The sequence below is a fragment of the Acanthisitta chloris genome, unplaced genomic scaffold, assembly GCF_000695815.1.
Source record: "Acanthisitta chloris isolate BGI_N310 unplaced genomic scaffold, ASM69581v1 scaffold16673, whole genome shotgun sequence".
Taxonomy (NCBI): Eukaryota; Metazoa; Chordata; class Aves; order Passeriformes; family Acanthisittidae; genus Acanthisitta; species Acanthisitta chloris.
In genome coordinates, this window is record NW_008663417.1 from 6,706 (window position 1) to 32,809 (window position 26,104).

The 26,104-nt window shown below is 36.8% G+C and overlaps 1 protein-coding gene across 1 annotated transcript in view; it reads left to right on the forward strand.

The window, feature by feature from the left end:
• Window positions 1–273: 273 nt before the first annotated feature.
• Window positions 274–26,104, forward strand: part of FAM188A (family with sequence similarity 188, member A) — a 47,038-nt gene continuing 21,207 nt past the window's right edge. The window contains exons 1-10 of the mRNA XM_009070996.1: window positions 274–358; window positions 855–934; window positions 3,034–3,091; window positions 3,549–3,722; window positions 7,299–7,350; window positions 9,229–9,343; window positions 9,740–9,813; window positions 10,279–10,358; window positions 16,314–16,384; window positions 17,050–17,130. Coding sequence (XP_009069244.1) covers window positions 274–358; window positions 855–934; window positions 3,034–3,091; window positions 3,549–3,722; window positions 7,299–7,350; window positions 9,229–9,343; window positions 9,740–9,813; window positions 10,279–10,358; window positions 16,314–16,384; window positions 17,050–17,130 — 870 coding nt within the window. The remainder of the gene's footprint in view (window positions 359–854; window positions 935–3,033; window positions 3,092–3,548; window positions 3,723–7,298; window positions 7,351–9,228; window positions 9,344–9,739; window positions 9,814–10,278; window positions 10,359–16,313; window positions 16,385–17,049; window positions 17,131–26,104) is intronic.

Consider the following 26,104-nt stretch of genomic DNA (forward strand, 5'->3'; position numbering starts at 1 on the left):
ACTAGAGTCACTGTGGCACAGTCTTATCAGCACTTAAAAGAATGATGCAAAATATCACTCACTGTAAGTTGCTGTGTGTCAGCTTCATCAAGGCAGTTGTCCATGTATGTGCATTTATCCATGAGAAATGAAAACTGAGTCACTGTATCTTAAAGACAAGTTTAAGGGCAAGGTGGTAACAAACAATTTTGCAGTAACTGCTCTAGTATTTGCTTTATTATGTGACCGTAAGATAATTCTGAAATACAAATACATTAAAGATGAAGGGGGAAAATGGGTGATATGGGTGTTGCATCTCAGTCAACAGTGTATTTTCAGTCAAAGAACACCGTTAAGAGGCTTGATTCAGGGGTTGCAGGTGAATATTTGAGCTACTCAACATATTTCAGTCTTAATAGGAAGCACTGATAGGCCGAAAATGAGATCAGTGGGAGTCATACTATGCCTTTAATAGGGAATAGAAATGTATTATGCATGTTCAGTGAAAGTTTGAAGTTTAATTTTTTTACATATGTGAGACAAAATATCACAAGGAAAATTTAATTTATTGATAAACTATCATAAAACAAGCCCCATGGTTGAAGTTGAAATTCTTTTATTTAAAACCCTAGCTGTTGGCCCTTTGTGGTCATGATTGAATTGCTGAGATAAGTAATTTCTGTCCTTTCACCTGTACTTAGGACTTCTTTTCTTCAGATAGTTTAGCCATACTCTGTTGCGTTAGCAGGGAAACAAAAACTTACCTGATTTTTAAAGGTGAATAAAATAGGTGTCATTTCTGTTAGGGAAGGAGTATAGATAAACCTGTGCTTGTTTATGTATTTCACTAAATATAACCTTTTTTCATTTGACAGGATTTGTCTTCAGTGACTCTGAGTCAACTGCATTAGAACAATTTGAAGGTGGCCCTTGTGCAGTGATAGCACCTGTACAGGTAAGATGCCTTTATTATAAGAATGGTTTAAAATTTGTAAGCCCAAAATTTGTTCTCAAAATTTAGTTCCACATATGTGGATCTAAAATTAATAGGAAAAAATGCAGATCAGTTGTATTTTGATTTCATAATTAAACTATGGAGGAGACAAAAACCTCTGTAAAAAGCTAAAGATGGGCATGGGCTGATTGTGAATTATAATTTTGCATAAGGACATTTGTTTGAAGAAGTGCAGGTTGATCCAAGCAAAAGTAACTTCAAAGTGGAGTATGGATAGTAAAGGGAAGAAGGAAAAGATCAGATATAAATGTAATCCTAATAGTTTCTCATCCCCTGAATTCCCTACCCATAAAGGTAATACCTTTGTCACAATGGCTGCTTTAGCACACTATATTAGAAATTCTCAAAGTAGTTGGTTTTCAAACCTAACAAGGTTTGTTATGTCGTAGAAGGGGAAATGTTAGGCTTTTCAAGTCCTTGTTACAGAGGACCTGAACTATGTCAGGTGACTATATTTTATTCTAAATATGTGCTTGGGATTTCACTTGTGCTTCAGATATGCTCAACCAGTTGTGACTGTTTTCTCTTCTTACTCCATTGTATCTTGTTGACTGTACACATACTCTTTGCAATGCTGTTTCTGGGACAGTTCTGTCTGCGGGTAGATGTAGGACCTGTAGACTGGATCCATTCTTCTAGAGCTGTTTGTCTAACTGTAGCTGCTCTTCATTCTCTTAGGAGCATCATGTAGAGATAGGCAAGCATTGAGTCATGTGCGAGACTACTTTTTCTGGTAACCTGCTCCTGACTCCTCTTAAACACAGATCAAATTCTGCAGGCATATCTCTGTCATGTAGCAGAGTGAATCTGGTCATGAACTGGAAGGTACTTGGGTCAGATGAGTGACATTAGGAATTGTTTGCTTCTCTGGTGCATATAACAAGATCGTCATAAAACCTCTGTTATATCTACTTAAAGACACTCTAAACACTGGTCCCATGAAAAGACTTGTCCCGCAGGAAGGAGCACCACTCGTTTAAGTGGCAGACAATCAATAAAAAAATATGAAGTATTGCACTCCATAGCAATGGCTCTGTCTAGTTCAGTAGGCTTAAAATCAGAGGCAGAGCGTCTAGTCTCTGATGTTAAAATTACAAGTCTTTTATTTGGGGGAAGTGGAGAAAGCAAAGCACAGGGCCAGCCAGCTCCCCAAAGGCAGTGCCAAGCCTTTACCGTATCGAATGTTCTTATGGAGAGTGTTTTTTCAGATTTGTATGTAGTTCAGCGTCCTTGAAATTCAGTAATTAAAGCATGTTTAGAAGTGAACTGAGTTTGAGGGATGGAAGGAGGAAGGGATCAAACAGATGTTGCTTGCAGTACCTACTGCTGCTGTGAATTACTAAAAAGGTGTGTGAAAGGTCTGGGATGGGAGAACAGGGTCAGTGTGTCAGGAAAGAAGTGAAAGTTGAACTGCTGTTTTTAAGATGCTGCAAATATGTGAAATGGAGTCTAATAGAGTAATTAGCAACACCAAGACTCTGCTTCCCAAAGTTTGTTCTTTGATTGTTCCTTCTCTGTAACTTAGAGCCTTTTTTTTTTTCTTAACTGCAGCATTAGTGTTGATGGAAAAACAAAGCTCCTACATGGAGGATCCTACAGAGGATGTGGAGATGCACAGGGTTCCTTTAACCTGATCTGGAAGTTATGACTTGTAATGGTTAAAAGAAGTGGGCTCCTTAAGTACTAAAGGGATTTGTCTGAGTGACTAGAGATGTCTTCTACTACTGACCACTTATATTGAAAAATATTTGTGCTTCCATTACTGCAGTCCTGTGACTCTGGAGATGTTTGTGTCAAATGCTCTGTGTATTTGAGGTTCAAACTCAATAGTGTTGAATGTAGTTATGAGGCCACCTTTGGAGGTAGTTTGATTGGGAAAAATCAGTAAACAGTGCAGGCTCAGGGCCTTGTACTGAATGATGAGTAGCTTGAAACCCTTCTAATAACATGCAAAAATGCTTTGGTATAGAGCTTGTGACATAATGTAAAAGGTGGTGCTGTCTTATATTTTAATATTATTTTATTCTTTGATAACAAAGGCGTTCCTTTTGAAGAGGCTTTTTACCAGTGAAAAGTCTACTTGGAGACACTGTCCAGGTACTGAGACCTCTTTTTTTCCCCCCACTCTTTGTTTTCCATCTTATTGATTTGTAAAGCATGTCTTAGTACAAAGAATGTAAAATATTTCACACTCTGTTTAAGTGTGTTTCCATGCCGTTTTGAGGCATACCATATGTATACGACATGCATCTGAACTCCCATTTGTGAGGTGTGTGCTCATCCATCACACTTCTGTGATTTATAAATATTTTATTGAAATCTATTGTTAAGAAAAGGAATGGATTAGAAATCATATATAACCCCATTTTCTGAAGACAGCTTTATAATTCTTTGGGCCAGTATAGTCAAAGAACAATTAACGTTAATAATTTATGAGCTAAAAGTAATAAACTCCATTATTTAGATAGCATAAATGTATAAAACAAGACACTACTAGCTTATATACGACACTGGTTATCCACAATTGAACTCATGTAGGTTTCTGATCTTTCAGAAGAGGAGCAGAAGAACCTTCTCTGTCATACATTATGTGATATTTTGGAAATGGCTTGCTCTGATAATTCTGAGTCATACTGTCTGGCAACGTGGATAAGAGGAAAAACAACTGAAGAAACTGCTAGTATTTCTGAAAGTCCTGCAGAATCTAGTCATCGAGAGGAACAACCTTGTAAGATGTATTTCTATACTAAATTAGCCATCACTTAGTGAAGTATTACGTAGCTTTTGAGGGACCACTGCTCTTTATTATGACACAGATGGGGATTTTGCCTTTGTGATTGCATTAGCAACAAATGGATTTTTGTCTATTGTACTTAGAAGCTTTGATCCTTTGTGTTAAGAGGAATATGCTATCTGTCACTGGAGTGCCAGCATACACACTTCTCTTGAATTTCAGCAGTTTTCATATTTTCAACTTCCTTTAGTAATTTATTGGGAACTGATGTATCTATAATTTTGAAACATCTAAATGCTTCCTAATACTGGAAGAATACTTTAACTTGCCACTTGTTGCTTTATTTCAGAAAAGCTTTTGTAGGAAATTCTGCAATGCTTTATCTGTTCTAAAATATTCTGGATCCCCTGTTAGGGGTTTGTTTGGTTCTATGCAGTACCAAGCAGCTTAAATCACCTTCCTTTAGAATGGATCACCTTCTATCAGATTTTTTTCGTAGGTTGGAAGTTTTTAGTTACATGCTTTTTGCAAACACCTGGATTCCTTCATTAGTTACTGACATCAAGGATCTGGGGAACATCATCTGTTGCACCAAGATACGGCATCCGGTCACATCTGACTGCTATGGAGCCGGTGACACAGAGTTTATCCGTGCACATATGATCAGAGATGTGGATTTATTAATCTTTTAATGGGAGAGATCTAATGGAAAAAGATTAGCTGCTTCTTTTTTGTTCCCTATGTGTCCCTTAAGAAGTACGAAAAACTCTTCACATGAGAACATGCTTATAAAGGTGCCATTTTTTGATGGAAGGAATATGTTATTCAGCAGTTTATGGCGTAACTACGAAGTAAGAATTGTACAAGTAGATTTATATGTGTGCAGCTAGCTGTAGCAGTTAGTAGTGCTGGAGCTCTTTATGCTACAAATCATTTTTACCTGCTTCTAGCAAATGCTCCATGTGCTTTAGAAGGCTTGAACAATAATAATTAAAATGTTACTTAATTGAAACAAATAGAAGGACAGCACATAAGAGTTTCACAGTGAGCATTTTTTATTTTTAAGTGCTAAAAAGTGTTATACAGAGCATTGTATATACAATTTTTCTGTTGAAAAAATAATCTTCCTTTGAAAGATAAGGCAGTTCTAACTCCAAAATTCCTAATTCCTGATGATTTTTTGGTTGTCTCTGAGGCTTTTGCTCATTTTATGAAGTTTCCTTTGGAGAAAAAGTGAAGCAGAGCCTAGTAGAACCTAGTTACAGATTCTTACTGTCCTGTTTTTTAATGTATTACCTTATTCCAAAGGACCTTTAACTGTAGAAAATGTGCATCAGAAAGTCTTTTTAAACACACACTCAATAATTACTCTCCACACTGACACTTATGAACTAATCCATTCTATTACATAGCTGCATTTTTCATGTTTCTGTGCAAGTCTTCAAGTTCTGCCTGACTTGGCCTTAATATCATGAAACGCACTTAGGAAGAGCAGAATACATTTGCCATGAACCATGTACTTCTCATTGGCAATGTTAATATCTTTGTTTGCTCCTATTCTGCATTCCCTGGCAGACACTGAATGTACCTCTTGCATGTACTCTACAGTTCAAACAGCATTTTGCCTCATATGTATTATGCAATACACTTACTGATTTAAGTTATGTTTATTAGGTTTGGGCTTTTTTCCCCTCTTCTCTCCTGCTATTTAACTAAAAAACAGTTTCTTGGCCTGGTTAGGCTTGGGACAAAGACATGGAGAAGAAAATATTGGTAGTAATGCAGAGTTCTGTAGCTGCTAGTGCAAAGGAATAAATTTATTTCTTGCTTGACTGTTGTACTCAATAAAAATAGAAACTGGCATTGTCATAGTTGGTAGGACTTAAGGGATGAGTTGGGGGGTGGAGAGTATTACAGATACAGTTCCATATGACAGGCTCTTGCTATTTGGGAATTGAATATGGACATATAATTAAGCCATTAAATATGGTCAGACACAGCATGATGAGTGTCATTTTAAAGGGTTTCAATACAATTGTATTTCTCATACAGCTCATGTTCTCTTGCTGTTCGTTCTTTTTCTTTCCACTAAGCACTGTCTTTATTTAGCATTGTTTGGGTTATGTATAGCTACACTTCTCTTTAGAATTTCTACTTCTTTCCCTTTATTTCAAATAGTAATTCTCTTACCATTTCACTCTGTTCTGTAGTAACAGAATGAAACTGCCTCTCATCCTGCTGTGTGAACAAAGGGCAGATTCGAGTACACTTACTGAATGCAATAGCATTTTTCATCTGCTTTTGTGGTGTATACCAGTGACTGTTGGCCATGCGTTGGCTTAGTGGTGCAAGTTCCCAGGTTCAAAGATTGCTTTATATGATTTAGTCTCTTAACTTTCTGCTTACAGAAACATATGTTCTTCATGTGGGTTCATGTGTAGCGTTTTCTGCAATTTTGATTCATTGTTTCATTTTTTTAAACGTGTCTTAAAAATACAATTTTTTGCATCTAGTTTTGCTCTTGGTAAACTAATTTTAGCAATTCCTTGTAGTTTTTCAAAAGGCAAAAGCTAACACTCTTAAGAAAGCCTATGTACTTCTGAAGTAGAAAATGAAAGTATTCAATTGCTGGAGAATCAGTTATATTGGTATATAGGCAAATCAAGTGCATCTTTCCAAATGTAATCATAAAGGGCATTAAAAGCCCTTTTTTGAAATTTTTGTGGGAAGAGTTCATTGGTAGTATTAGCCCTAATGGCTTCAGGTCTTAACCAAATTGTCTGCAGTCAAATTCAGTAGGTAGGTGATCAGACATTGTTTAACTATTCAGCATTAAGTGGCCTCTGTCAGAAAGCAGATCTGTCTATTTTGCCTATTGTTCTACTAGCAGAAAGGTAAAGAAAAGATAAAAGAAAGGTATAAAGCCTGTGTTGAACTTGGGAAGACACTAATGCTGTATTTTTTTCTGTCTTGGATGCAACATCTATTTGAAAGGCTGTTTATCCATTATTAAAAGAGCACAATGAGAATTTATTTAAAAACAGAATGCATAACATTGTGTAGAATAATACTCCTCGTTTGTAATAAACAAGCATTAAAGGGAAAAAGGCCTACTAAATTTCAGTAGCAGAAATGTATATTTGAAGAAAAAATACAGCTTACCTACACTGATAAAACAATCCAAATAATCATGCTTGCTTTTCTAGGAAATAAGACTTCTTGTTGACCTGCAAAATTATATCCGTAGTGTGCATATGCTTGATGACTTTTTGTGACAGCCACGTTTTGTACAAAATCAACGACTTAGTACTTGACAAGTATTTCCAAGGTTACACACTCCAGTGGCTTTGTGCTTTTAATAAATTGATTAGTCCAAATAGAAATGTTCTCACTAATTTGTATGGTGGAATCTTAATGTTGCAGTAAATTACTTTATACTAATCCGTTAAATTTTAAATGTCAAGGGAGGATTAAGAATATAATTAGAGCTTGAAAATATACTAGCTTGCTGTGTGTATCTTGTGTCATTTTTTGCCATGTGTAGTGCTGAAAAGTGTCTCTTGTGTATAGCTGCCTTGGCTGTCGAAGAGCTTGGCTTTGAGCGATTTCATGCATTAATTCAGTAAGTAATATGTTGGAACATTTAAAATACAATATTTTGAAGTTACACTAATATTCACAGGCCTGAAAGGGGTATGTTGAGGAACTTTGTTACACATCAGGTTAAACATGGATTTCAGGTTTTGGTTTGGGGGTTTTGGTGGTTTTTCTTTGCATTTTACGATTTAAAATAGAGTATTATTTTTAGCATAAGTATTAGGCTTTAAAAGAAGTGGAGCAATGTAATGTGTGAAATTGGCCAGATTGCTTGTGCTGTCAAGTATATGAACACAGCTAATCACATTCAGGTTAAAGATGATAATCCTCAGTATTTATACACATTCTTCACAGGTGATCCTATCTGAAATATTTGCTACATGTGTACTGAAAAAATGTCATCTAGTATTTTTCCTGATTTGAGATACTGTAAAAGACATTTTTATTAATGTTTAATATACAAGACTGATTTTTGTTTCATGCTTTAAACACTATTCTCTTTTTGGGACGTAAATATTGCTCACAGCTCTAATGAGTTTATCTTTAAAGGTAGCAGCTTTTTATTTTCACATTGAACAGTTGTAAGCATTATACAAATAAATCCCTGAGGAGGGAATAAAGAGCAGCAGAATTCCAAAAAACACCAGAGATGGAACCGAAATAACCACTGCTTATTGTGTCAGTAATGATGATAGTTTATTTTTTTAAAACCCATCACATAATGAAAGAAGAAAGAGGAGAATATACAATTTTGTAACATTATCTGATCAAAACAGTAATTTTTGGCCCTCAGCCCCCTCCTACTCACACCAAAAGATCTACTCACCCTCTCAGTCTTTGGACTTGTGGTACCCACTTAATTTTTCTGTCTTCCTCACTGGAAATTAATGCTCTGGCATTTGCCTTTGGAGCAAGCTGAGCAGTGTATTTCAGAACTGGCTTTGACTTGCATACCTTGTATTCCATGTGTACTCTGCTGATGAGGAAAGGTAGTTTAAAAAAATCTCAAGTATTAGCCAGAGTAAACCCATCTATGGATATATTTTTGCAGATGTTTGTTTCTTTTTTAACAAAACTTGCTAAAAGGGTGCAAGAAATCAAAAAGAAAATAACATACCTAAGTTTGTGTAAGATAAGCAGAGAGTAGTCTGGTTTGAATTACTCAATAAAAACTAATATTTGTGTTCTGAAAAGCAGTATTTAGCTCTAAATATCCCAAGAAATAGAAAGTGTATTGCCTCACTGGAATGTTGATGGATCTCTTTCTTTCCTCTGTTTTTATTTTACTTTTTATTTTTAAACATATGATCATATGGTGTTATCATCCAGGCAGCCACCATATTATGTAACCAGAGAGTCTCCTGAATGTTAAGGCACCACTTGTGGTTTTGAACATTTTGCTTTTTCCAAAGCTAGAGTCAAAGGAAGGTAAATTCTCTTGGGAAGTATAATAATTTCTTCAAAAGCCTGGAAGATAGTCTTACAGGGTTAAGTAGAAGGGTTTTTTTCTCCACTGTTTATGGGCTGAATGTCTTTCAGAACACTATATAATGCAAATGTTATTTTGGTGGCATAGTCTATTTGCAATTTCAGTAGATGTTTTGTAGAATTTCTGGTCCAAGTCATTCAGCTCTTTCACAACTGTTTGTAACTTTATGGTTAGTGTTTGCATACAAAAACTGTTCAGTTTTGCATGTAGCTCCAGAATTATTTATCATCTGATGGGTAAATGATTCTATGGCAGTTATAGTAAGTCCAGAACAGCTGCTGTGTCATTCTGTATATAGCTGCTTTTACTTGGACATTTTCATGTTGGGTGTTAGTAGTTCTTGCTTGTGCTTTGTGACACTATCTTAATGCTTCATCTAAATACATTCTTCTTTTCTGCTGTTTTTGTCTTTAGCAAGCAAGCATTCAAAAGCTTCCCTGAACTGAAGGATGCAGTTTGGGATCAATATTCAGCATGGACAAACAGATTTGGAGTATTGCTCTTTCTGTATTCTGTAATACTGACAAAGGTTTGTGGGTTGTTTGATGTTTTTGGCATGTGTTTTATTACTGTGATGATAGAAGGTTTGATCGTATAACTCTATTTCTGTACGAGGTGAACAATAAACCGATAAACTAAATCAAATGGATTCATCCATGTTGCAGTACATTTCCAGCCTAAAAACTTGAAAAGCTCAGTCTTTTGGGGTGTTTTGATGGGGGTTTATTTCCTAATTATTTTTTTTTTAAACACATTTTGGAAACATCCTTCCTTATATCTATATATATATGTATCTCAAGAGAAGGCAGCCCATTTAATCATGAATCTTATAAGAACATCAGCCTCCTACTGTTTTACTGTTGCATTCTGTTGTATAAGTGTTGCAATTCATTCCTTAAGATAGCAAAAATGTATTTTTCTGCAGGGTATCGAAAACATTAAAAATGAAATTGAAGATGCAACTGAGCCATTGATAGATCCTGTTTATGGTCATGGAAGGTAAGCTGCAAAATGTTGCTACCACTTAAAATAGATTAGTGAGCTATTTTTTTATGTTTCTGTAACTGATCATTCTTTTAAAAAATTACTGACATTACGACGCAGATTCAATTATAACTTTAAAATAACTAAAACCAACACTGAAAATAGTGTGCCTTTTTCACGGCGAACTCCATGTAGTGTATCAGTTCTGAGAAAATACTTCTGTTATTGATGAATTTTCAGAGGAATAATCCTCAAATTCAGGGCTACATTTTTATATCAAATTTGCGATTGAAGGAGTGGAGCTGATAATCATTGTTGCTGAATTACAAATACATACTAGTTAATGGAAAATAATTGCGAAACGTCTGCTGGGCTGGCTGAGTAATGCAATAACTTTCTCATTTGTTAGAGATAACCACTTTTTCCAGAAATAGATTACATGTCCCTTTTAATTTCTTCTATAATTTCTTTGTTATATAGCCAAAGTTTGATTAACCTCCTGTTGACGGGGCATGCTGTTTCTAATGTGTGGGATGGAGACAGAGAATGTTCAGGAATGAGTAAGTTAATTCTAGTTTGTACTTGTTCATAATTTTTACATACTATGAGATGCTGACCTACAGATTTGGAATATGCTCCATTTCTGTTTTGTTAGTCTCCTTGTTTATTGCCAGTTACAAGTTGAAAGGATAAGGTACCTGATGACCTGGATGATGGAAGTGCAGTCTCTGCAAGTTGGGAAGGTTGGTGACAGGGCCACTATTCAGAGCAGCCGCATCAGGTAGAGAAATGGAATGACAGGAACCTCATGAAATTCACTCAAGTCCTGCATCTGGGGTGGAATAAACCCATGGAACAGCACAGGGCAGCACTTGCTGGGTAGGAAGCAGCTTTGTAGAAAAGGACCCAAGGCTCTTGTGGGCAGTGAGTCGCACACAGTCACTAGTGTATCCTCCTGGCAGAGTGGGCTGCACTGGGAGGAGGGTAGCCAGCAGCATGGTGGAAGTGGTTGTTCTTTCCCTCTGTCTTGCACTTTTGGAGCATCTTCTGTGGTGGTGTGTGCACTTTTGGGTTCCTTGGTGCAGGAAAGATGTTGTCATAGTGAAGTGTTGGAGAATGGCGGGACATAATCCTGGGTATGCACCTGGGGAAGGCTAAAAAGAGCAAGGACACAGTCCCCTGGGAACGCATGGACACAGTCCTGGGAACGCACCTGGGAATGCAGTGTACAAGCAAGGCTCTGGAGATAGTAACTTATATATAGATAGGGAGTAACTCAGCTTGGCAGATGGCATGGGTAAGTTGTCCTTGAGGGTGAGACAAACAAGTTTGAGACAAAACAGCTAGGAATGCTGCCAAGCCTGAGAAAGTAAGAGATAATCCTCACAGCTGTAACCGCAAGTAGGGACAGTACCTACTTGAGAGTACCTGAATGCTATCTTGAGAGTAGTAACTTATATATAGATAGGGAGTAACTCAGCTTGGCAGATGGCATGGGTAAGTTGTCCTTGAGGGTGAGACAAACAAGTTTGAGACAAAACAGCTAGGAATGCTGCCAAGCCTGAGAAAGTAAGAGATAATCCTCACAGCTGTAACCGCAAGTAGGGACAGTACCTACTTGAGAGTACCTGAATGCTATCTTGAGAGCCTAGCCAATCCAATTACTTTCCCTTTCCCAACAGTGAAGTGAGTTCAGTGGAGCCTCACCAAGAGGATTAGAAGGCTTTTGTGTTTTTTGCATTTCATCTTACAAATAGAGATGATCTGAAAGCAGAAACATTTTGAATTCTGGAAGTGTTCACATCCTCTCTCCCATGGCTACAAAGTCTATCTCAGGTTCATCAGCATGTTTTTAATAAGGATTTTCCATCAACTAAGTTATCACTGAGAATACTAACTTGGCACTTTGAAGGTTTGAGACAGATCCATGAAAGACCTGAGTAGAAATGCTCTGATTTGACAATGAAGTAGTAGTATAATCTCCTTTGAGACTTTCTAGACTTGCACTTGATTATGATTCCATACAGGCTGTACTTCTGCATCAGACTTAGAGAATGTCATTTAGATACTGTATCTAACTTTTCTCTATTTGGTAGATTTGTTATCAGGGTGTTTGGATTATTGCAGTGTATTATTGATGAGCCTATACCAGCTGCCTTTTTCTTACCTTTTTTTTTTTTTTTTAGTCCTTCCTAGTGCATGCAAATTGATTACTAATTTGTTTTCATGACCTTCTGAAGGTTAAAAGCATCCTTTCTCCTGGGTTTTCCCTCTAGCTTTTGTGTTGTTTTTGTTAGGCTGAGGACCCAGTTTTCCCTTTTCCAGTCTTCTGATGACTGTGTCTTTGATAGGTAAGGTAATCATTAGTGGTTCAGAGACTTACTTTGTCTAGCTACTTAGGTATTATATGATGAATTTCATTAGGATCTGCAAGCTTTAACAACCCTGTTATTTACAGGTTTTAGCCAATTTTGTTCTTATGGCTAATGCCATTATCTCATCATTAATCATCTTGAGTATATGACATCATAGACCTTTTTGTGAATTGAAGCAGAGATGGTTTTTCTTGGTATCATTTCATTTTGTGTTTCATCAGTCAATTCCTACCCTTGTTCATCCTGCATGTGTAAAAAACATTGTTATTTATCCCCATCTCTAACTGAAATTTCTTGTAATTAGCCTTCCTGGTTTTATCCATGTTTTCTCTTCACTATATTTAATTTCCCCTTTTTGATACTCAGATTATGATTTATCAATCTGAATTTTTAGATTGTGATCAAACAATCTGAATTGTTCTTGCACCTTTTCTTTATGTTGGGAGAAATTGCTGTTCTGCGATTCAGTGTATCTTTTTTTGAAATTTGGTATTCATTCTCTCATTTGTCTTTCAGTTCATCTTTCCAGTAGGCCTTGCTCCTTAGTTATCCAAGTTGGCATTTTTTTTCTTTTCTGAGAATGCTGAACTCACTTTGCACGCAGTAATATTCCGTATTTGAGTTCTCAGTCAATTCTGCCCTAAAAGTCCAGAACCAGAACTCTTGTAGGAGCATCTGTCTCTTTAGGGGGAGTGGAGGAGGAGAAAATGAGCTTTAGAACTTCTTAGGGATCTGGTGTTATGTGTCCGGTTAGTTTTTCACCAGTCAAGTAATTGGACTTCACAGTTGGGAGCTCTCCATTTTCTTCAAGCTGTTGGGGTAATTATAGACAAAACCAGCTTAGTCATTGCCTGACATCTATAATCATATCTGTTACTAAGTGATTTGTGTACTCTATCAAAAAGAAATTTAAAGAGCAGCTAGTACTGTTCACAGCTACTTAGGCAAGACTGAATTTTGGATACATTGTAACATTTCCTTTCTCTAACAATCCTTTTTGTCATCTTTTCTTCTTGGGTCATTTCTCATGTATTTTGTCTCTTTATTCGTAGCCTTCAGCTTCTTTCCTGCCAATGCTGTGAGTTTCTCATCTGGAAGAGTTACAAGTGTCTAAATAACAAGGACAGAATGTGTTTGCTGAGTTTTATTCAGAACTTATCTAAAGTCACTTCTTACTCACCTGTTTAGATAAACAATTTTTAACTAATAAGTTAATCTCTAAGATTATTTTAAAATCATTTTAAAGGTACTGTCTGTAATTGTGGCAATGACAAAGAAGATACTGAATTGCAAACTTGAGACATTACCAGGTAGCTTGCAGATTGTAATCAGACCTCTGACTCTTACAGTATTGCATATTTTCCAAATAGGGTAGGAGTTAGTAACTGGAATTGTTCTTGGCCACTGGTGGTAATGTCAGTGACATAATCCACTTCTTTGACTATCTACATATTCTTCTTCAAACCTTTCTTATTCTCATCTCTTCCCTTGCTACAATTATTATAGAATAGAACCACAGAATCATCAAGGTTGGAGGAGGCCTCTGAAGATCATTGAGTTGAACCATTAACCTGTCACTCTGCTATACCCCGTAAACCCTAACCATATCTCTCAGCGCCAGATCCAGACACCTCTAAAAGACTTCCAGAGATGGTGACTCCACCACTTCCCTGGGCAGCCTGTTCCAGTTCCTGACCACCTTAGCTGTGAAAAATCTTTTCCTAAGATCCAATCTGAATCTCCCCTGTCTCAGTTTAAGACCATTCCCTCTATTTCTCTCACTGCAGGCATGGCAGGAGAGACCATCCCCACCTCTCTACAGCCCACTTATAGGGAGGATTCACAGTGTTAAGATACGGGGATATAGATTTATTTTTTTGCTTTTATTTCTGGACTGTCATTTTTAAGTGAAGCGTAGCAATTTCCTCTGGGTGCAGATTGTGCTGGAATTGAATTACCTTTCCGAGCAGTGCCAGAATCTGCGTGTTCGGCGTGACCGGCAGGTGTCGCTGTGCCGATGCAGTTGGCACCGAACTATCCCATCTTAAACCCATCGTTAGTTTGGGTCTGAGTTTTGGGTTTAAAGACTCCGGTTCTCTGTCTGTTTAGAAATTTGAGTACTTTGCAAAAGCGCTTTTCCAAAAAGGAGAAACTAACTTTCTGACAAACGGCATGCGTATTCATTTTTGTAGATGATCTTTGGTGTTATCAGATCTCTTCCAGGGGTCTTTTCTCTTAGTGGGGTGAGGATATTCACAGGATGAACTTTGATTTAGGGCAACTGCTGGTCTCCCTTGTAAGTCGTCCAAGAGTGGGTTTTGGTTGTGTGTCTTCTCTGTTGGCTAATTCCAGTAACTACAAGCTGAAATTAGCCTAATAGCTTCCAGATACACAATCTGTGTAGCTTAACTACTAGCTATTCAGGATATCCACACTCCGTGGCTACTGTTGTAGCCAAAATCCCAGCTCTCTCTAGTTATGTCTCAGAGTTCTTATCTAGTTGTCTGTAAGGGGAATGAAATACTTAATCATAGAATCATAGAATTGTTTTGAATAATTTTCTGACGTGTAAATATTGTTTATATGTGACTTTGCTATCTGTTCCAAGCATTAGCCCCTAAATCTGAAGCCTTTGTTTAAGAGATTGAACTTTACATTGATTTTAATGGTTCTTAAGACATACATGTGATGTGTAAAATTATTTCTTTAAGGTACTATTGCTTACTTCTGCCACTCATTTCACATATAAATGTGCTATTTGTGTATGATAGCTATTGCCTAGTTTGAAGGATCTTTCACTAGTTTAATTGGGCTATAGCTCTCTTGCCCTCGGTTCAGAGAAGGGGTGAATTGTCTCAGCATATGGCAATTAGTAGCAATGCAGCTCTGTCAGTGAGATAATGGTGCTCTGCAAAGCATTGTCTATGCACCCCTGAATGTTTTCATTCTAAGCAAGTTAATCCATGAAAGCACAGTTTCAGATCAAAGAATTCTGCACTTCAAAGAGCCTTTTTATATGTGCAGATGACACACTAAGGAAGGAGTTGGTGAGGTAAACTCAAAGTTGAAGGGAGAGTGGCATACCATGCCTAGTGCTGTGGGTTGCAGTGAAATGCAGGGTTCATTTCTGCAAGTCCGGAAGTCATTCAAATTTAGAACAGTTTCTTTTGCTTGCTGTGGTCCTGAGGCTATAGCCCACTGAGAAAGATGTCACAGTTTTATGCTGTTGTACATAAAGAATCGATGTTAAAAAATGTAGTTGAGACTTTTGTATTTTAAAGTTCCCTCAAAAACACTGTCAGTGTTCACTGAAAAGGAAAAACAAATCCAGATCTTGTTAAATGGATCATGGTGTATGTTTCCAGATACGTACTGCTCTTGTTTAGGAAATGTTTGGGGATCTAGCAGAATTGTTCCAAGCAGACAGTACTTGGAACTGTTGAGATGATACATATGTAAGCCGAGAGTTTCTCTTGCAAATCCTTGTAATTGGTTTTGGAGCTTGAATTTTGAAGTACTTTCTCATTCTCTATTAGAAAGCTTCAAATAAGACTCTGTAAGTGCTCTTCCAATCAGTAGTACATAAATATTTCAGCTATTCCTGACAACTGTGTGTGAGAGCTGTATGCTACATTAAGTAGAAGTCAGTACAGAAAATCAAATTAGTTTTCCTACTTACAAAACTATTATTTGCTAAATTGTGTTTTATTATTCAGCATGTGAAATGATTAAGATAAATACATACAAGGAACTCTGAAGGGAAAAAAAAGAAGAAAAATACATGTATACATATATATATTGGATCTTTTCCCTTTTCAAGACAGCTGTTTTTCTTAGATTTTTTTCAGAGAATAATTGTTGTATAAGTTGCAAGTACTTCATCACCTACTAAATCCAACAGATTTTGAGGAGAGGCTATCAGCAGTAAGCTTTAAAAACCATCAGTTTAGCTGCTGTCATTTTATAAAGGGAATTTATTAAACCATTATCATTTTTTGACTCTGCCTTGATGATTTGCCATTGTTACTAAAACTGCATGACTTAATTGTTGTTACTTGACCAATTTTGAAAGTAAGAAAAAATGGCTCAAAATAGGATTTGCAGATTTTTCTTTAATGAATTTTGTTTTGGTTTGAACAGAACTTCTTGGCATACACAAGCAGGCAACAGTAGGCTTTTTGACATTGATGGAATCTCTGAGATATTGTAAGGTAAGCTGCTTTCTACATAATTTAGAAAATTTCTTTCATTAAGGTGTTGTGGGCTTTTTAAAGAGTATTACTGAAAGCTCCACGGTGTACAATGGGACATCTTAAAGAACTTCCAAATTATGTTCAGATTAAAACTGAGAATATTACCACATTGAAACAGATACCTGATGAAGTTGTTGAATGCATTATATTGAGTAAATGTTGTGTGATGCTATTTAAATTAGAATTTTGTTGCATCAGTTTATTATAGCTAGTTAGGAGCTTATGTTTTTACTAAAGTACCTCTTAATGCAAGTTATGTATATGTATATTATAAAACTGTGAAGTCCCTAAGTGCCTTTCTGTTGTGGATGTTGCAGTTTTATCAATCTCTTCTTATGCTATCACTGTCTTCCATTTAAGATAAATAGCCATAAGTAAAAATTGTAAATCTACTATTATGTAAAAGTATTCTAAATATAATATATTCAAATTTTTAAATTATTTTATGTATTTATCTGTGAACATCTGAAAGTAACTGATGTGCACCCTAGTCCATATTGTTTCTTCCAGTCATGATGCAGAATTTCTTGGTATAAGGTTTTTATTTGAGAAATTTCAATTTGAGAAACTAGATGACTTTTCTGGGTTTGCTTTGTTTTTCTGATTTTGTTGTACCTTTTCAGGTTGGCTCCTATTTGAAATCTCCAAAGTTTCCCATTTGGATACTTGGCAGTGAAACACACCTCACAGTCTTCTTTGCCAAGGTATGTTAGATGTTCTTTTTGGTAACCTCAGGCAGATAAATGTCATGTAAATTTGAAATGCATCTTGCTACGATGTGAGTTTCTGTGAGTTTCCTGTGATGTTAATGTAAAAATGTACTCACCAAACATTTGCCTTCCCTTGAAGGCAGAGCCATTCACACAGGTTAGCAGTAACTCATAAATTTCAATTAAGTTTTTCAGTTTTAGCTTAATTTATTGGGCCGTGGGTAAGGTATGTTTTAGAACACCTTGCTTGGGATAAGTGCTGTCTTAAATACCTGTAGTGCAAGAGAGATATACAAAGGAAATAGTTGTGTAGGTGCCTTTAGTAATTTAATCTCCCTGACAGTACTTCCACAATTTTTAATCTATAACAATAGTTTTTCTTGATTAGAAAACACATATCAGGATTGTTATGATAATTCCTTATATTTATTCCATCAGCTATGTACTGTAATCTGTGAAAGACACAAAATGCTTTTTGAGAGGAGCTCTTAATTTAAAATCTTAGACCAGGTTTTTCAAGGAGACAATTTCTGTTTCTTTAGTTGAAGATAGCAAGTTGTTTTCCTTACATTTCATTTTTATAGAACATTTGTTTCTGCTTAAAAATTTTCTTGAAACTTTGAATGGTACTTACTAATACTTTTATTAGTACTTACTAGGAATTAATTTCCCTGGACTTAATATCTTTAGGTATAAATCTTGAAAATAAATACTAGATCATATGACAAAGCTGCAAATCTGTGAGCTGTTGAATTTTCTTAAGTAAAACTGTTGGCTACTCTGTAACAAGACAACACAAATGATGAGATTTTTCATCTTAAAAACCAAACAGATCTTCACAGTATGTTGGAAGTTGATGTGTAGCAGTATTTCCTTGCCTTTAAACTTAAGTTTAAAAATCCTTTAAATTAGCTTATATTGAACATTGAATATTTTCTGAAAATTCTGAATCCTTAGTGTTTGAAAAATACTTTCTTCCCTACTCCATAGAAATGGAAAAATCCTTGTGCTCCTTTGAACGGTTGTTTTCTGCTTTGCTCTCTCCCCAAACAGTGTTTCCCAGTAAAGCTTTATCTCAATTTTGAAATTTTATCCACAGTGTTTCTAAATTACACCACTGAAGTTAGTACCTTGTTGTATAGACAGCAGATTAATACAAATTGGTGCAGTCACTGTTATACCAGTCCAGTGTACCTGTCACAAATGTTATTACACCTTCTAATGGTTAGTGTCTACAGAGTCAATTTCCAGGTAGAAATCCATGTCTAATGCTCTTTCTTTAGAATATCAAAGGCTGTTTCCTGGATTTAATGTAACTAAGTATCTGGTGTCTCTAATTGGTTCTCTCTTTTTCACTGAACTCCACTTAGGCTGTGCGGAACTTCAGCTTGTGTTTAATACCTTAGGAACTAAAGAGCAGAATAAGGAATCAGTGTGGTCTTGGTAAAGAATTTCCTAAATTTTTTTTATTTTAAATTATTATTAAAATAAAAGCAGGAGCTGAAGGTGTGTAAAAGCTCTCCTCCCTTGAATTCGCATGTCTGACCTCACCCTTTCTAAAGTAACAGTTGCTGAGCATTTCAGGTGGAGCAGAGATGTCAGTTACAGTGGAAATACAAATCCTGTGGACAGTCCATTATTGTATCATTTGAAGTTATGCATCAAAAACTACAGGAAGAATGGTTAGTCAGCAAGTTGTTAAAGTAATGTGTAGTTGTGTAGGTAGTGCTTGATACTGAGGATGTAGCTTCTAGTTTGATGGTAAGTTTGATTACATGAGAAAGAAATCTTCAGAATGGAAAGATTAAAATGAACTGTGGAGCCAAAACCAGTGCAGGTTAAGTTTGGAAAAAAAACAAATAAGCTTTCATTCTTTCAAGCTGCATGTGTTTTACAGGACCCTAAACCCTTATGTTTAAATAGAAGAATGATAGGCAATAACTAAACAATAGTCACTTTTGTCATTAGCTGAGTAATTGGGTCTAGAAATCTGGGAAAAGCAATCTTCCTAGGCTACTGTCACTACGGACAAATAGGATGGGGGGAATTAGGGAACAGGACAGCATCTTCGTTGCTATCTCAGGGACGTTCCTTGAGCATGAAGGTTCAACAAGCAAAAGGTTTTACTCAAATTTTGCATACTACCCTGCTTAAAGCAAGCTGGCTGCTGTTCTGCAGTACTCAGATGTTTCACTGGGAATTTTTTACATTTGATGAATGATAAACACTGTTCTCCTATCAGTGGAATGAACCATAAACCACTTCACTTTTCTAGTTTGGAACATTTTGATGAAAATACTGTAGACATCTATTGTTGTCTGGCAGAATATATTTGCACTACTCCAAACGTGGACCATTCTCTGTGGCTGTGACTGAGAGAAACCTTTTTCAGTCATACTTTCTAAAATAACTCTGTTCATAGCTGCCATTCTAAAACTAACCAGTATCTTTGGGCTGAAGATAACACACCTTAAAGTGAAATTAAAAAAAATTAACAAATATATGTAATTGGGCTCAAGTTCTCTTGTAACTGCTGCAGCATGAAGTAGCCTTACACAGAGACAATTGAGTCAAATCCTAGTTCTAACAGAAGTCTAAGTAGGTCAGCAGTTTCTCCTGTTACTAAAAGAATAACAATTTTATTCTGTCTGCGTGGTCTTCATCTCCACATCTTGATTGTCATAACATTTCTGTACATACCAAATGAGTTATTACCTTCATTGTACTATAAAGAATTGGAGGTAGAAAGAAATAACAGAAATAATTTATTCCTTTAAAACAGCAATTTTGATTGAAGCACATTTTATTGAAGAGAATATCATTAGTTTGGCTGCCTGGGACTTAGCTGACCTGTCATCAGCCAAATAATTATTTGTAGTTAGATCCTTTGGGAAAGCAAATAGAATCTGGAAATGTCTGAAATGAAACTTCACTGCACATCTTCTGTGTGTTAATTTCCAAGGTAGCCTGTCTTGAACAAAACTACTAAGCGTGTTCTGCAGATGAGTGTGTAATGAAGTCAGACAGGACATACAAATATCTGTATTACCTAAATAGTTCTTTGGAACTCTGATACTTATGTTTGTCATAATAGAGCTGAAAATACTTGGATGAATAGTTGTTAGGGAGGAAAACTCTTATCAGGGAACCGTAATTAGTACCATCATATTTTGTCTCTTTCAATTATAACTGTGTGTGTATGAGGTCAGACTGCTCAACAGTTGACTATTTTCTGAAAAGACAAGCAGGATGTTACTCTTAGTGGTCATGGACTTTGCATTTGCAACAAGGTAGACTTTCCCTGAAAAACTGAGTTATGTAGGTTATTTATAGCCAAGTAAATCTAGGCAGCCATCGTTTCTGCCTCTCCCTGCCCTCCCTTCTATTCAGTATAGGAAAACTTTCGAGTGACCTTAGGCCAACAAAAGCAAATAAGGAAGCTTTCATCTGACACACTGAGTATCCCTGCATGCTCTGTCAGACAGTGCTAAGGCAAATATATGGCATTGTAAATGTCTCCTAAAATTCAGCCTTCATGTTAGGGCTTTTTTTGTTTGTCTGTTTTATTGTAGGGAAAAAACTCTAAATAAGGCTGTGGTGTTCTGGATGAAACGCTGTATGAGCAGTTCTTAGTTATTTTTATGATACTCATAACATACAAAGTTATGACAAGCTGAGACTGTTCAGAACTTCTAGGAATGTCAAAGTGTGGTCAGACACTATATAAAAGAATATCAACAGGTTGAGATGTTATGCAAAATATAATAAGAAAATGTTCCAGTGCAAACAAAAAGAACAGCAGCAGGTTAATAGATGCTTCTAAGAAGTTTTTGAAAAATTCCCTCTGTTTCTAGGTCTTGGAGCAGACAGGCTACAACAGAATTGGCTATCCATTTTCAGTTAGGGCATTGTAGAATTTCTAGACTTGAAGAATCAGATAAGCAGAGGAAACTCCTGGCTGAGACATCTGAATAAGTTACAAATTACTACTTTTCAAGGAAAATGTCCCTGTTCTGGTCTGTTGGAACTGTAGTGGTTTCAGATTGCATTTTTTTATTTTTCTAACTTTGATCCCTGTAACCTGTTCTACATATTCTTAAGGGCCTTTCTTCTGCACCCTTGATAGTATTGTCTCTCGGAAGAAAGGACATTCACTTCTCTGCCTAAACAATCTTTTTCATCAGAGTTCATCTGAGGGGCACCTCAGCAAACACTGACACTGCTATAGGAGAGCCTAAATTTCAGTCAATGGTGTTTACCAAGACTGGGCTGAGGAGGGGGGAGTGTTACTTGCTACAGCTACAGCTCAGAACACCAACAGAGATTATCAGAGGCCTTGAAAGAAAATAAGATGCATGTGTAAAAATCCAGCCATTATTAGTTATGTGTTAACAACTCTGGTCTCTACAAAATTTTGAAAAAGTATGTCGTCTTCAGAGAAGAAATCATTAAATCAGATTTTGAAGCTTCCACTTCAGGAAATGGTTACAAAGCATGTGGTTTCGGTGTCTTTCGTTTTCAGGACTAAGAGGAATTGGTTCTGGTTGGGACAGTCTGGACATCTACGGGAAAGGATATAGATGTGTGAGGCAACTGCAGAAGTAATTTCTGGGCTAAAGTAGGATTTATATTTTTAGTGTGCTGATTAAGAGCAGGAAGGCAGATGCTGCTCTGTTCTTGACAATAGATCTGACCTGTCTAAATCAGCAGTAAATCTTCAAATATTTCTATTGGCTGTTAATTTAAGAACTCCTTTCTACGGGAAGAGATCCCTTTTTATAATGAATGTTGAAGGAGGATGTTTCCTGTAGGAACTATGGGCTCCCGAAGGGAATTGAAGTTACTCTGCTGGTTGGTTTAAGCTTCATAGTGTAAGTGCTATTGCTAAATAAATTTAAGTTGCTCTGAGTAACACAGTAGCTCTTAAGGGTTTCTTTGCCCTATGAGTTTCCTAGCAGGAAGGCCAACTTTGAGGTCTCATGGTTCGCACCTCAAAAGAAAGTGCTTCTGAAAGGTATCTACCCTATTCTAGCTTTGTGAGGTCACAGAGCTTAACTGTGAAACCTTATTCTGCTCTTTGAGTCTACTCCAATTTTACTTGCAGATGAATTTGTTCCTACTGCAGACGCGTTTGTTTCTATGAATAGGTGGTTCTGGACAGTTTGTTTATTGTGTGTTTGGGAGGTTTGCTATGGGAGAACTTGTGGGTTTTTTTCATACATGCAAGTGAATGCGCTGGCATTTATCCAAGTAACTTCTAACTTCTGTCAAAACTTTTCATTGTAGTAAAAGAGACTCTGATGCAACAATGTATGGTGGGATATTTGTTTCTAATGAAACCAGTTAATGACATCAATTTACCCAAATTCATGGTGACTTTGTCTTATCAGACAGCAGATATGGAGTCTTGTCATTTACAAAGTCTCTGTATTTCTAATTTATTTTTTTTTAGCTAGAAATGTAGTTTTGGGTTTAAGTGGAGGTGTCTTTTGAGAAACTTTAGCCATCATAGAATTTTGGGCTTTACTCAGGAGAAATATTTGTTTCCTTTTATTTTCCTGTTTACCACATGATTGGAATGAGCAGCCACCTGTCACAGCTGCTAAGAAAAAATCAGATCTCCCTGTCTGCTCATAGTTTTTGATGGTCTATACTTCAACTTTGTTAAAAGACTTTTTAAGTAATGGAAAAAGCGAAGATCCTCTGAGTGGCTAAACCAGCTTTCTACAGAGCATGTTCTTTTTCATGTCTTGTACAAGGTTTGGGGAAGAAGACAACGTTGTGAGGGACCCAGGTATGCCATCCCCAGTCCAAGAGATAAAGAGCTAATTATGGTTTTGTTGCCTCCCTGACGTCCTCTCAGGGCTACAGAGTGTCTTGGAGAACTCTGGACTGCCCTGCCCACAAGAGCAGAGATATGCAGAGGATAACGGAAGGGTTGAGTGGGACGATTGAGGTGTATTTCTCTGGTAGGCCAGTGGGGCTGATCTGCAGAGCCAGTTGGTTAGGGTTCATACCATTGTGCCATAAGAAATTCAGTAACAGATGGTACAGGGGCCAAGTGATGCTCTAATGTAGCAAACTGGAAACACTGTGATTATGACATACATTATTACATCCTAAATCAGAGAGTCAAGAGATCATACTAATGTTTTTAGGACTTTTAGTGGACCTGACTTAGATTTTCTGGTTTTAGGGTTGGTGATCATTCCATCTTCCAGAGTCAGGTAGGACTTCAGTTACTCAGGATTTTGGGGTGTTTAGGGTACTATTAGAAGGATGGAGTGTGGGAGTCCCTGTTGCACAGTTAAAAAGAGACCTTGAAGTAGAGAGACAACCGTACAGATTTTATTTGGTTATTTTTTTAGCCTAGTATAATAACTGAAAATACTGAGCTGGGAAGAGAAAGCTATAACCATGGAATCTAAGATTGCCTGATTGACTTTTATCAAGACCAGAGTACAGTAATATACCCATATATGTTGAGGAAATTGCATATGAAAAGTATTAAAGAGAATTCTGGTGGTCTTCGTGTTCCTGAGGTTGGGCTGTAAGGAGGTTGATTTCTTTGAACACTGGAAAAAAGAATCTTTGGGCAGTTTGACAATTTGCGACAAAACTGTGAAGTGAGAGCATTTAGGAATTAGGTCCAGGTCCTGTAATGCTTGTATTGCTCTTGTCAGAAGCACTGTGAATCTCGTAGTAAAGAGTAGAATTATGAGGATTTACTGCTCAGACCATAGAAAGGTGACTTAGTCATGAGATTTTGCATTATTTATTCTTAGAGACAGGAATTTGTGCTGTAGAGGTCATTAAACTTAGAGCCACAAGACTCTGCATGTTAGTCTAACCAATTATTTTGGATTTACCCTCATAAGAGAATTGTATTCACGGTTTATCCCCATTGTCTGACTATTTTCAGCCTTTTAGTCATATCTACATGTTCCCTAAAGTTTTAGAAACTTTTTAGCATTCATCCCAGTATATACAGCTTTCACACTGGTTGTTTAAGGACATTGTTCATGGCTGATACAGACTGTGACAGGTAATTGTATATGCCCCTGAGCAAATAAACAGTTTACTTCCTTTTGAGAAAGGACTGTTTATCCATCTGTTTTCTTTCAGAGGGGAGGTCAATTTTTTTATATGTGAAGTAGCTGAGAGTAAGGCTGCTCCAAGATACTTTTCATGTGTTCCTGTTTGAATTCAGTTTTTGTGTCGCTGAAAAGAATTTATCTTGAAATGCTATGCATTTTGATACTGTTCTGTGCTCAGGCAGATGAGAGAACACCTTTGTACGGCCTCCATGCACAGTGTCACAGCCCAGATGAAAACTTGTAAAATGAGGTACAGAGAGTAGTTCTAGCAGTTCCAACAGGAACTTTCCATCCAGCAAAATAGAACACTACCACTTGTTGCATATGGGATACCCTTTGAAATGAAGGGAAAGCTGGAAGGATAGAAAGCCAGTGCAACAGGAGAACCTTTGCTAGGTCCACAAATGAAAAATCAAGAACTTTCCCATGAACTGCCAAACTCTCAATTTAGTATATTGTAGGAGCACTTCTGAATTGGAAAACTTACAAAGAAAACATGCCTAAGTAATCACCATGAATATCACATGAACGATTTTTAGGAAAAAATGTCTCCTTAATCCTTTAAGTCTACTTTATATACAGTTAGGAGGAAAAGTGATTCTTAAGGTTATCTGTCAATTCACTTTTCCAGCTTCCTAGTTCCCTTCAAAGCATTTGCTCTGTTTACTTTCCGCTTGCCAAGTTTGCATTTCAGTTGGTTACAAAACAAATCTTTGTCTGATTTTTAAAGATTAGCAGTAGGCTGTGAGGACATACTTGAGACTAATGTACAGTGATCACTATGAGACTATATTTTGACAATAACTTGTTGGATACACTGTGTCTGAACACTACCCAGCTCTGTTTGCAGTGGAATAGCTTGTAGTGGTGAACGTGTAAGGCACCTGTTGTGAAAAATGCACTGAGCAGGATAGGAGTGGTGGGTCAATTACTGCCTGTGGGCAGGGAGAGCTGTCCAGAGGAGTACTTTTTCCTTTTCCTTGTTTTAGAATGTATGACTTCCGTATGTAAACTGAAACTGGGGACTGTAAGGTGACAGATTGTGTCCTACCCCATAGGAGTACTTACTAGCTTACTGCATCTGGAAGGAATTACAGCCTCCTGTTTCTGGAAGGAGGAGGATATGAGCAGCATCCAGTTCACATGTATGTTAGCATATCAAGTAAAAGACTGATTCTGAAAAAAAACACATTTTAGTTGTTTGGTTCTTTTTGGTAGTAAATGCAGAGTGGCTTGCAAATAGTAAATACGTCAAATTGCTATATGCAATTTTGAGTCACTGTATGAAGTAAAGTCTGAAAGTGAAGGTTCTGCATAGAAACAAAGGCTGAGAACATCATTGTATCATTCTGTATCCCTTTTAGGTGTGAAACCAATGTTGGTCCCAGCTATATTTGATACAATAGCGAAGACATTGGGCCTGAGTCATCACATGACGGGTAGATATTCTGTTTCTTGAATTTGGAGGAATTGACATCCTGGCTCATTGTTCAAACACAATTAATAAATGGTAGAGTTTTTACTAGTACTGTAGTATTTAAATATAAATCTAATATTTTAAGCAACATTGCTTAAAAAGAAGTTGTTTGTAATTCCAAAACAAGCGAAAATATGGATGGCTTTTTCCTCCATTTGTTGCTTTCACTAGTTGGGTGCCCTAGCCTTTCCAGGTGCAACTCCCACTTAATTCTGCCACAGTTATTCCGTTTTCAGCTCTATTAAATAGCAAAGCATCATTTATGTTATTGCTCAGACAGCAATGCAATAGGATGCAGCCATCCATTGGGAACTCACCTGAAGTTTTCTTCAACACACATTTTTTTAATATAGTGTGCTCTTGCATGTTGCATTACTTGCAGGTTTTTTCCTGC